The sequence below is a fragment of the Ranitomeya imitator genome, chromosome 4 (genome assembly GCF_032444005.1).
Source record: "Ranitomeya imitator isolate aRanImi1 chromosome 4, aRanImi1.pri, whole genome shotgun sequence".
Lineage (NCBI taxonomy): Eukaryota > Metazoa > Chordata > Amphibia > Anura > Dendrobatidae > Ranitomeya > Ranitomeya imitator.
The window spans coordinates 322,499,134-322,511,996 of NC_091285.1; the positions used below are offsets into that span (position 1 = coordinate 322,499,134).

Genomic DNA, 12,863 nt, shown 5'->3' on the forward strand with positions numbered 1-12,863 from the left:
GATAGACTGAATGGGACACTTAAGAACAGGATGTTGAAAGTTGCTCAAGAAACAAACAAACCATGGCATGAGACACTCCCAATCACACTATTTAGTGTTAGGCACACTCCCAGAGGCTCAGAAAAGCTGTCACCATATGAAATTTTGTTTGGGTCTAGTCCCAGGTTAGGGGTATTCTTCCCTCAGCAGCTGACTATGTAATATGATACTTTGTCTGCTTATGTAATTGAACTCACCAAGAAACTTGCTAACATCCACTCTCGAGTTTTTTCTTCACTGCCAGATCCAGATTCAGTGTCCGGTACGCACTCCTTGAAGCCAGGAGACTGGGTGTTGGTGAAAAAAGTTTGTAAGGAGAACACCACTCGATCCCAGATCTGATGGTCCTGTACAAGTGCTGCTGATGACACCAACCTCTGTGAAGCTGGAGGGAAGACCCACTTGGATCCACGCATCGCATTGCAAGGAAGCTCCCCGACCAGAAGTTGACACCCAAGCCAGAACGATGTTGTGGATGCCCTGCCTGACCGAATAGATGACCTACCTGATAAAGAATACACTACACATGCTATTGACTAAGAGACTGATTGCAACTAACCCCCGTTAGGGACAGATCTCCTGATCGCCCATTTGCGAAAAGTCTGTACGGTGTAGGGCGTAGGCACTAGGCTTGCCTCAGTTCGCCGGCAGCACAAAAGAGTTGCAGCGCTTTGGGACAGGAGGCTAGGTTTAGGGCAAGTGATATCTAAGGGGGGCTTGTGATAGAAATATTTATATCATGTAGATCTCACTTGCATGTATACTCCTCTACAATCATATATACTCATATAAACGCAAATATATCTATATACATTATAATCAATGGCTTAAAATGGCTGACATAAACTAATATAAGCCAGACAGACTGTTCGGTGTTTTCCACCCAAAAAGCAGAAGAACTCCAGATGTATTAAGTGCTGATGAGATGTCTCAACTTTGTCCCAGATGCAGAGAACTTCATTTTAGTTGCTTAATCAGCAGTCATATGTGCATTAATCACAATATTCCATATATATTCAGATAACCAATAACAGAGGAGCTAGACAATATGTTAATTAACTAACCACCCCTAACCACTCCTTTCTATATGCAATTATAAAACTATGTATCAGGAAATAAAGAGTCAGTATTGATGGAATGCTTTCCTGTCACAATCGTGTACAGACTCATTCTTGATGAGCACTCAAAATACTCAGTCTTATTGGGAACGGCCACAGCACACACGGGATAGATTTATCCAACCCAAATTTCCATATCACTGTCACACAGGTACAGCATCCCAGGGGGCATATGCCCCTATGTCTCCCACCCACCGGTCTATTGAACAGACAGTGGTAGTGCAGGGAGATCATGTCTCCCTACACTACCATGGAGCTTAACTATACAGTGGCAGTAGCTCCAGGTGGGCCCCTCAGAGTGAAGAGTCTGGGGCAACTGTACTCTCTGCCCCCCCAGTAGCTACGCTTCTGGATCAAAATCTTGTTGTAAATTGATTCTAAGCCTCAATTAAAACTTATCAATATTGCTCTTATTTTTCAGTGTATTACCTACTTTGAGAACTTATCCCTATATTAGCACTCATACGCATAACCTGAGCACTTGCGATTCTCCCTGAGAGACGCATCTGCATACCCAGGGGTTGCTAAGGGAGGAACGCGACTGCGTCCTGAACAACCAACATTATGTTTTTAAGACATTTACTGATAGCTGTTACTAGGAGGTGTTCATGGAGGAACGCGATAGCATCCTTAGTGACCAGCATTCTGTCATCTAGATGTAATTTCCTGGCAGCTGGTGTGCTCGTGTCCAGGGTGGGTTTCTGAGTTCACCATATTTTCTGGTGGTATGGATGGAATAGACATTACAGCACACTTAACTTCGAGCTTCCTCTTTCTCTCTATAAGCAGCATGGATACAGAGCAACTATACTATACCACGGTGCCCCATAATGTATCAATACGAGAGACCACACAGGAACCAAAATACACTATTAATGTGCACACCTAAATAATGCAAAAATTATTTTATTTGAGCTTCTTCTCTCTCCACGCACAGTTTCCCTGATGAAGTTGTAACTGACAGCAATATGTATGGGGTGTTTGCACCTGCTCTTTGGGTTTTGCCTATGGGTGATACCACCTTTCAAATTAGGGCCAATTGGCAACAATGATTGTAGCGATTTTTCAGATCACCTTTGTAACTAAAGTAACTTTTGCCATTATTAGTCAGTTATCTATTTCTACTCGTTTATTGCCTGATCTACAGGCCTTAATATGGGTCATTTTTTAGGGCTATTCCATGATAACTTCTGACTCATTGTACGTGTGACACATTGTGGGGTTTCTTGATCTTTCCTGGAGGGCGACCTGACCTATCAGTATATATAGTGGTGTACTGTGACGATAATGCATACTCTTATTGTATTATATGTTGTCATATTATTGTACTATTATTGTTTACATACTAATCGTCCCGACTCCCGACTAGTTCATGTTTTTTGCTTTAACTCCAGTGCATGTGTCTGTAGTGCATAATTTTTACCATATTGCATGTTGATATTATTATATGCCTATATACTATGCATCTTTATTAGCTCACAGATCGGCTTGCTGCCATTCCAGCCCCGGGATGACCATGGCTGCCTAGCCTTACCAGTGTTTTCATTTCCCTCTATATATATATTTACCAGACTCACTATACTGTGTGATCACACTGCATTGTACATCTTTGCATTGCCCACTTTGCACTTTACTTAATGCATGCCATGTATGCTATTTTGCTATTGTGATGACTTTATCCTGTTACTTATCGTCTTTGTTCAATAAAATATTTTTTGCATTGTTTAGGTGTGTATTATATTTCTTTTCTGGTATCTCATAATCTACTATATAATTGTCTAAGGATCACTTCCGTCTGTCTGTCCTTCTGTCACGGTTATTCATTCGCTGATTGGTCTCGCCAGCTGCCTGTCATGGCTGCCGCGACCTATCAGCGACGGGCACCTCCTGAAGAAAATGGCCGCTCCTTACTCCCCGCAGTCAGTGTCCCCGGCGATCTGCTCCATACTCCCCGCTCCCCGCAGTCAGTGTCCCCGGCGCTCCGCTCCATACTCCCCGCAGTATCCCCGGCGCTCCGCTCCATGCTTCCCGCAGTCACTGTCCCCGGCGCTTCGGTCCATACTCCCCGCAGTGTCCCCGGTGCTCCGCTCCATGCTTCCCGCAGTCACTGTCCCCGGCGCCCACTCCATGCTCCCCTCCGGTCACCGCTAACACAGGGTTAATGCCGGCGGTAACGGACCGCGTTATGCCGTGGGTAACACACTCCGTTACCGCCGTTATTAACCCTGTGTGTCCCCAACCTTTTACTCTTGATGCTGCCTATGCGGCATCAATAGTAAAAAAAGTAATGTTAAAAGTAGTAAAAAGACAAAAAACCTGCCATACTTACCCTCCGTTGTCCGCTCGCACCTGCCACCATCTTCCTTTCCCAGCGATTCTTTGCGAAATTACCCAGAAGACCTAGCGGTCTCGCAAGACCGCTAAGTCATCTAGGTAATTTCGCAATGCATTCTGGGAACGGAAGATGGCAGCAGCCGCGCGCCCATCGACACAGCGCCGTTGGATCCCAGGAGGCGGAGAGACGGGACGCTGAGGAGCAGTGACAAGAATGGTGAGTATGTTAACCTACAAGGGACCCTCGGATTGTTAGGTGAGTAAATGTTTATCTTTTATTTTTTAACCTGTGACATACGTGGCTGGGCAATATACTACGTGAATGGGAAATATACTACGTGACTGGGCAATATACTACGTGACTGGGCAATATACTACATGACTGGGTAATATACTACGTGTGTGTGCTGTATACTACGTGACTGGGCAATATACTATGTGGCTCTGTGCTGTATACTACGTCGCTGTGCAATATACTACGTGACTGGGCAATATTCTACGTGGCTGGGCAATATACTACATGGCTCTGTGCTGTATACTACGTCGCTGTGCAATATACTACGTGACTGGGCAATATACTACGTAACTGGGCAATATACTACGTGGCTGTGCAATATACTACGTGGCTGGGCAATATACTACGTCACTGGACAATATACTACGTGACTGGGCAATATGCTACGTGGCTCTGTGCTGTATACTATGTAACTAGGCAATATACTATGTAACTGGGCAATATACTACGTGGCTGGGCAATATACTACGTGGCTGGGCAATATACTACGTCACTGGACAATATACTACGTGACTGGGCAATATACTACGTGGCTCTGTGCTGTATACTACGTCGCTGTGCAATATACTACGTGGCTCTGTGCTGTATACTACATCGCTGTGCAATATACTACGTGGCTCTGTGCTGTATACTACGTGGGCTGTGCAATATACTATGTCACTGGGCAATATACTATGTCACTGGGCAATATACTACGTGGCTGGACAATATATGTGGCTGGGCAATATACTATGTGGCTGGGCTATATACTATGTCACTGGGCAATATACTACATCGCTGGGCAATATACTACGTCGCTGGGCAATATACTACGTCGCTGGGCAATATACTACGTGACTGGGCAATATACTACGTCGCTGGGCAATATACTGCGTCGCTGGGCAATATACTACGTCGCTGGGCAACATAATACGTCGCTGGGCAACATACCACGTCGCTGGGCAACATACCACATCGCTGGGCAATATACCACGTCGCTGGGCAATATACCACGTCGCTGGGCAATATACCACGTCGCTGGGCAATATACCACGTCGCTGGGCAATATACCACGTCGCTGGGCAATATATCACGTCGCTGGGCAATATACCACGTCGCTGGGCAATATACCACGTCGCTGGGCAATATACCACGTCGCTGGGCAATATACCACGTCGCTGGGCAATATACCACGTCGCTGGGCAATATACCACGTCGCTGGGCAATATACCACGTCGCTGGGCAATATACCACGTCGCTGAGCAATATACCACGTCGCTGGGCAATATACCACGTCGCTGGGCAATATACCACATCGCTGGGCAATATACCATGTCGCTGGGCAATATACCATGTCGCTGGGCAATATACCATGTCGCTGGGCAATATACCATGTCGCTGGGCAATATACTATGTCGCTGGGCAATATACTATGTCGCTGGGCAATATACTATGTCGCTGGGCAATATACTATGTCGCTGGGCAATATACTATGTCGCTGGGCAATATACTATGTCGCTGGGCAATATACTACGTCGCTGGGTAATATACTACGTCGCTGGGCAATATACTACGTCGCTGGGCAATATACTACGTCGCTGGGCAATATACTACGTCACTGGGCAATATACTACGTCGCTGGGCAATATATTACGTGGACATGCATATTCTAGAATACCCGATGCGTTAGAATCGGGCCACCATCTAGTGATACATAATGAGTCGCCCTGGTATGATATTGTTGCGCACAGTGTAGAAAAGACTAAGTGCAACAGGAAATGAGGGGAAGGGAGCCCAACAATAGTGAAGGGGGAATGGAGACCCCCTAGGCAGATCTAAAATCACCCTGTCTGCCCTAAATGTCCCTATATAGGGTCTGCACCTCTCGCCGAGCAGGAACCTAATCTCTGCCTGACCCTGGCAATAAGCCCTGCTTGGGGAAGGACAGGATTAAACCTGGTCAATCCCCACTACCACTAACAATAGCTGGGATAGACAAACAAGGGGAAAACTTATCTTGAGTAGACTCAGAGATGTAACACAGACGTCCTCCTACAACAACAAAGAGGAAGATAGCTAACTGCTATAGCTCCAAGCCTCAACAGGGGAAACTGTAAATATCATTGCCGATTCCCAGCAGCAGGCTGGAAGTCTATAAACACCAAGGTCCAGGTGTGTCAATTAGAGCTGGCGAAAGGTTGCCTCTGGGTCAAAGAGTCAAAAGGGTGTCTGCAAATCCAGACACATAGACCTTCTGCAACTAGGCGCAGTATGACTGTCTGCAGCTTCTGACATACTCGTGACAGTACCCCCTCTTCTATGAGTGGCCTCCGGACACTCAGGACCAGGTTTCTTGGTTTAAGAGGTGTGAAATGAATGAACCAGCTTGGGGCATTCACCTCTGATGCTGAGACCCACATCCTTTCCTCTGGACTGTAACCCTTCCAGTGCACCAAGTATTTTAGTATTTTACGACGTAGGAGGTGAGAATGTACAATTCTCAAAATATTCGTGTTCGGCATATCAAAATCTTTAAGATACAATAACATTTTCTCAGGGGACAAGAACTTCCCTGAAATTTGTTGCGCAGTGTTATGTTCAAATTACTAGAAAGTGCTGCTTATAAGGCCTGGGGACTTTTCAGAATATTTTCCCACGCTCGAGTTCATATGAGTTCATACAACAGAGGGCGCATCACCGCGACTCGAGGTAACTACAGTACATTCCCCTGCATTCCATTCATTCACCAAGTTTTACAGTCATGACCACAGCTGCATTAGCAGTGCTCCTGGGTGTAAAATGATTTAACCCCTTCAGATGGATTTACAGCGTGGGACAAGACCGTAACGACGGAAGGTATGGAATATTATTGTTTGGTTTTTTTAACCTTATTTCAGGTGACAAGGGTCTTCAGGTGGATTAAGAGTATAATAAAATATTAAAACACCATGTGTCTTTATTTCATTAAAATACTTTTTAATAATGTGTGTGTGTTTTATTAACCATTTCGTACTATTGGATTAATAATGGATAGGTGTCATAATTGTCGCCTCTCCATTATTAACCTGGCTTATTAACCTGGCTTAATGTCACCTTACAATAGCAAGGTAACATTAACCCTACATTACCCCATATCCCACCGCTACAGGGGAGTGGGAAGAGAGAGGCTAAGTGCCAGAATAGGCGCATCTTCCTGATGTGCCTTTTCTGCTGTGACTGGGGGCAGATGTTTTTAGCCGGGGGGGGGGGTGGTCCTATAACCATGGTCCCTCTCTAGGCTATTAATATCTTCCCTCAGTCACTGGCTTTCCCACTCTGGCGGAGAAAATTGTGCGGGAGCCCACGCCAATTTTTTCTGAGATTTAACCCTTTAATTTAATAGCTAGAGACCCCAAATTTGACACAAAGACACTTCTTACATTAGTAAAGAGGAATATGTAATTAAAGAAGGGATATGAGATGGTTTACTGTATGTAAACCATGTCTCATATCCTGTCGGGTTTGTGAAGGAGATAGGAAAAGCCGGCAATTGAATTACCGGCTTTTCTGCTATCTAGCGCAGAATTAAATATAAATATATATATATGTGTCTCACTGACATATATATATATATATATATATAGACTGTATATATGTTTTTAAGAATATTTGAGCTGATGGATCCATGATATGTCCATTTTGCAAGCCTGCGAGAAAAAAATCGCCGTACGGAAGCCATATGGATGCCACACGGATAAATTTGTGCGTAAAAATTGCATCCTCGCATTGAATACGGAACAGTGTTTTGTGACAATTACTGCGTAATACGGCCATAAAAAACAGACCGTATTTACTTACGCCTAGTGTGACGCCGGCCTATGGATGAGAAATGCATTTGGCGGTATATACAGTGTTGGCAAAGTAGGAATAGTGGAACATATACTGCAGACTTTATTAGAAGGAGGATGGAATCCAAGCTGTGAAGAACATTATGCTATTTGGCATGTTATACAGCATAATAAGAATCATTGTATAAAAAAGTCTTCTGAGATGCTATTGTAAATCAAAGGTGTACAATCTCAAATTGTTATTGTATAATTTGTACTGAGCTGTCACACGTCTCAATGTAATTTGGAACAGGAGTAATATATCAACCTATCCTCTCACAAATCCCAAACCATCAATTTATTAGCTTTATATATTGGCAAGGATGATATTCTAATATGCAGCCAACCAGTGATATTCATCATATTCTCATTACCTGCTCTGGACATATCAGAGATGACATGATAATACCATCTTGGAAAATGTAACTTAGCTGTTCTGTATTATATTCTGAAACAAGATGTTTACAATGACTGCAATATTGTTTTTGCTTAGTCAAAGTGGATAACTGGTAAGACATTGAATAAAAAAAGAATTTGCAATACATATATAAAATATTTACAAAAGTGAACATAGTATACTATAATAATACTAGATCTACCGGTAGTTTGATTCCATATGCATTGACTATAGAGTATTATGCTCCATGAAACTGTATTCAAAGGCTTTTAAAGCTTATAATATTTTTATTTACTTGGGATGGCTTCATTCCTGTGTAGATTGCGGTGAAGTGAAATCCTCTGTTCTTCAGTTCCCCTGTGATCCTCCCAATGTGCTTGGCTGTAAATGAAATAAGATATTAGTGGTTATGTGTAGTTCTGTATTGAATAAAATATTAACGTAAATAGTCTAAAAAATAATACAATAATAATTATGGATATAACTTGAAATATTGTATAATGTCCCCATCTATAATGTGTAATTTATAATAATGGTGTCTTCCTATGTGGTCGAGGGGCTTTGGGATTCATTTAGTGAATCTGCTTTTTATGCTCCCCTATAGCTATTGTATGTCTCTGCTGTTTAGAAAAATAATGATACTATGTCCAAACGTGTTTTGTACCCTTGCAGGATGGATTGAAAGGTTGTCTCTATAGAGTGATGCTAATACAGGGTGGGCCATTTATAGGATACACCTGGGTGGGCCATGTAGATGCAGTAGGGAGATGGGAGAAAGTTCCACAAAGTCAACTATCACTACAGCCCTCCACAGTCGGGCCTTTATGGGAGAGTGGCCAGACGGAAGCCTCTCCTCAGTGCTAGACATAAGAAAGCCCACATAGAGTTTGCTAGAAGAACACATGAAGGACTCCCAGACTATGAGAAGTAATATTCTCTGATCTGATGAGAGAAAGATAGACATTTTAGTGATAATCATAAGCGGTATGTGTGGAGAAAACCAGACACTGGTCATCACTTGCCCAATACAATCCCAACAGTGAAACATGGTGGTGGCAGCATCATGCTATGGGGGTGTTTTTCAGCTGCAGATACAGGACAACTGGTTGCAATTGAAGGAAACATGAATGCGGCCAAGTACAGAGATATCTTGGATGAAAACCTCTTCCAGAGTGGACCTCAGACTTGGCTGAAGGTTCATCTTCCAACAAGACAATGACTCTCAGCACACAGCTAAAATAACAAAGGAGTGGTTTCAGAACAACTCTGCGAACATTCTTGACTGGCCCAGAAAGAGCCATGGCCTAAACCCAATTGAGCATCTCTAGAGAGACCTTAAAGTGGCTGTCCACCAACGTTCACCATCCAACCTGATGGAACTGGAGAGGATCTGCAAGAAAGAATGGCAGAGGATCCCCAAATCCAGGTGTGGATCTTGTTTCATTCCCAAGAAGACTCATTGCTGTATTAGCTCAAAAGGATGCTTCTATTCAATACTGAGCAAAGGGTCTGAATACTTATGACAAGTTTTTCTTTTTTAATAAATTTGCAAAAATTTCTACATTTCTGTTTTTTTTATTCAAGATGGGGTGCAGAGTGTACAGTACATTAATGAAACAAAATGAACTTTTTTGAATTTACCAAATGGCTGCAAAGAAACAAAGAGTGAAAAATTTAAAGGGGTCTGAATACTTTCCGTACCCACTGTACATAGCCAGCAGCTATTGTTTTGGCCAAAAGATTTTATAATCTGCCACCACAACAAGGAAGACACTTTTGTCCTGGCTCTACTCTACTGTAACTTATTAAACATTTGTTAAAATATCCAATATAATTTAGGTATATTTTTCAATTTTTAAAATGACCAATAATATCAGAAACAAGGGACAAATACCGCCACACCAGGACTTGACCACAAATTACCACCACAGTGACCGAATAATAGCACATACAAGGAACAAATATCGCCATACCATGACCAGATCACATATTACCACCACATAATGACTGAATACTGCAATACTGATCATTAATTTTTAAAAAAACACAATACTAATGCCATTATACACAGGAAATCTGTACTTAATATACAGTGTCCGTGTACAAGTAATACAGTGATTACTGGTAACATTATACACAGGAGCACTGTATTTTAGTGTCAGTGTACAGGTAATACAGTGATCACCAGTGACATTATACACTGGAGCTCTGTATATAGTGTACATGTAATACATTGATCACTAATGACATTATGCACAGGAGTTCGGTATATACAGAGTGGGCCATTTATATGGATACACCTGGGTGGGCTATGTATATGGAAACACCTAAATAAAATGGGAATGGTTGGTGATATCAACTTCCTGTTTGTGGCACATTAGTATATGGGAGGGGGAAAACTTTTCAAGATGGGTGGTGACCATGGCAGCCATTTTGAAGTCGGCCATTTTGGATGCAACTTTATAAATGACGCCCCAGGTGTACCTATACAAATGGCCCACCCTGTAGTATATAGTGTAAGTGTAGAGGTAACACACAGACTCACCGGTGACGTCTCTTGTTGAAGTCCTTCATCTTCGCTTTTCTTCTTCATTCAGATCAGTCTGCCATCACCTCTATAATATGCCAGATGGAGATGGAGAAAAAAATGACCATGTTTCCCTGCACTGTAACAGGACCTCTCCTCCCCCACACTGAAAACAGTATCCTCAAAAATAATATACTTTAATCAGCCCCTACAGTAATAATATCCCACATTCTGGATCCCATGTGTCCTCCCATTCTGGACACCACGTGTACACCCATTCTGCCTCATGTCTCTCCATACTGCCCTCATGTATCTTCATATTGCCCCCATAGTTATCCATTATAGTATAATGCATCCCATAGTCATATATAGTAGTATAATGCAGACCCATAGCAGTAAAATGCAGTCCCATAATGGTATAATGCACCCCATAGCTTTATAATGCACCCTCATGGCAGAATAATGCACCCCCATAGTGGTATAATGCAGCTCTATAGTTGTATAATGCACCCCATAGTATAATGCAGCCCCATTCTATAATGCAGCCCCATAATGGTATAATGAACCCCATAGTATAATGAACTCCCATAAAAGTATAGTGCACCCTCATAGGGGTATAATGCGCCCCCATTTTATAATGCAGCCCAATAGAAGTATGATGCACCCCATAGTACAGGGTGGGCCATGTATATGGATACCACTAAATAAAATGGGAATGGTTGGTGATATCAATGTCATGTTTGTGGCACATTAGTATATGGGACAGGGAAAACTTTTCAAGATGGGTGGTGACAATGGTGGTCATTTTGATGTCGGACATTTTGGATCCAACCTTATTTTTTCCAATGTGAAAAGGGTCATGTGACACATCACTTATTGAGAATTTCACATGAAAAACAATGGTGTGCTTGGTTTTAACGTAACTTTATTTTTTCAGGATTTATTTTCAAGTTTCTCTTTGTTTACAGCCATTGTCATGTCACAGAGGTTAACACATGAGGAGTGGATAGAAATTGTGTTGATGTCTGGTGAACGAAGTATCCGGGTCATTGCAGCAGATTTCAATGCAAGACACCATATGCAAGAAAAATGTCACCATTCCCATATTATTTAGGTGTATCCATATAACTGGCCCACTCAAAAAAGTTTGCCTCATCACTGAACATAATGAGGATCCTGTTTAAATATAATGCAGCCGCATAGCAGTATAATGTACTATATAGTAGAATAATGCACCCCATTGGCAGTATAATGCACCCCCATAGTAAAATGCAGCCCCATAGCAGTATAATGCACCCCCAAAGTATAATGCAGCCCCATAGAATTATATTGCACCCCATAGTAGTATAATGCACCCCCATAGTATAATGCAGCCTAATAGCAGTGTAATACACCCCATAGTATAATGCAGCCCCATAGCAGTATAATGCAGCCCCATAGTAGTATAATGCACCCCCTTAGTGGTATAAGGCACCCCCATAGTGGTATAATGCACCCACAGGGCCGGACTGGCCATCGGGCAGTTCTGGCAAATGCCAGAAGGGCCGGTGGCAGTAGTGGGCTGCTTGAGTGTGCCACTGTTGGCACAATCCCCCCACTGTCGGCACACTCCCCCCGCTATCGGCACATTCCCCCCACTGTCAGCACACTCCCCCCGCTATCGGCACACTCCCCCCACTGTCAGCACACTCCCCCCGCTGTCGGCACACTCCCCCCGCTGTTGGCACACTCCCCCCGCTCTTGGCACACTCCCCCCGCTGTTGGCACACTCCCCCCGCTTCCGGCACACTCCCCCCACTGTCGGCACACTCCCCCCGCTCTCATCACACTCCCCCCGCAGTTGGCACAATCCCCCCGCTGTCAGCACACTCCCCCCGCTCTCAGCACACTCCCCCCACTGTCGGCACACTGCCCCCGCTGTCGGCACACTCCCCCCGCTCTCGTCACACTCCCCCCGCTCTCGTCACACTCCCCCCGCTGTCGGCACACTTCCCCGCTGTCGGCACACTCCCCCCGCTCTCGGCACACTCCCCCCGCTCTCGACACACTCCCCCCGCTCTCGACACACTCCCCCCGCTGTCGGCACACTCCCCCCATTGTCGGCACACTCCCCGGCGCCCCGCATTCAACTACACCCTCTCCCATCATTCCCTGCTCTGCCTTTGACACTGCGGGTGCGCGATGACGTCATATCATCGCGCACCTGCTGTGTGTCGGGCGGGCAGACTGCAGCTGCTGAGACCAGAGCCTGGAGCAGCGCTGGGCAAGAGGAAAGGTGAGTAGAGTGTTTTTTTTTCTTATATATACA

The 12,863-nt window shown here is 44.0% G+C and overlaps 1 protein-coding gene across 2 annotated transcripts in view; it reads right to left on the reverse strand.

Annotated features, from left to right (window-relative positions):
- The window catches only part of LOC138676054 (V-type proton ATPase subunit S1-like), a 224,218-nt gene that overhangs the window by 44,038 nt on the left and 167,317 nt on the right, over positions 1-12,863 (reverse strand). For both annotated transcript variants that reach the window (XM_069764898.1, XM_069764897.1), the window contains one exon: positions 8,324-8,409. In XM_069764898.1, the coding sequence (XP_069620999.1) occupies positions 8,324-8,409 (86 nt within the window). The remainder of the gene's footprint in view (positions 1-8,323; positions 8,410-12,863) is intronic.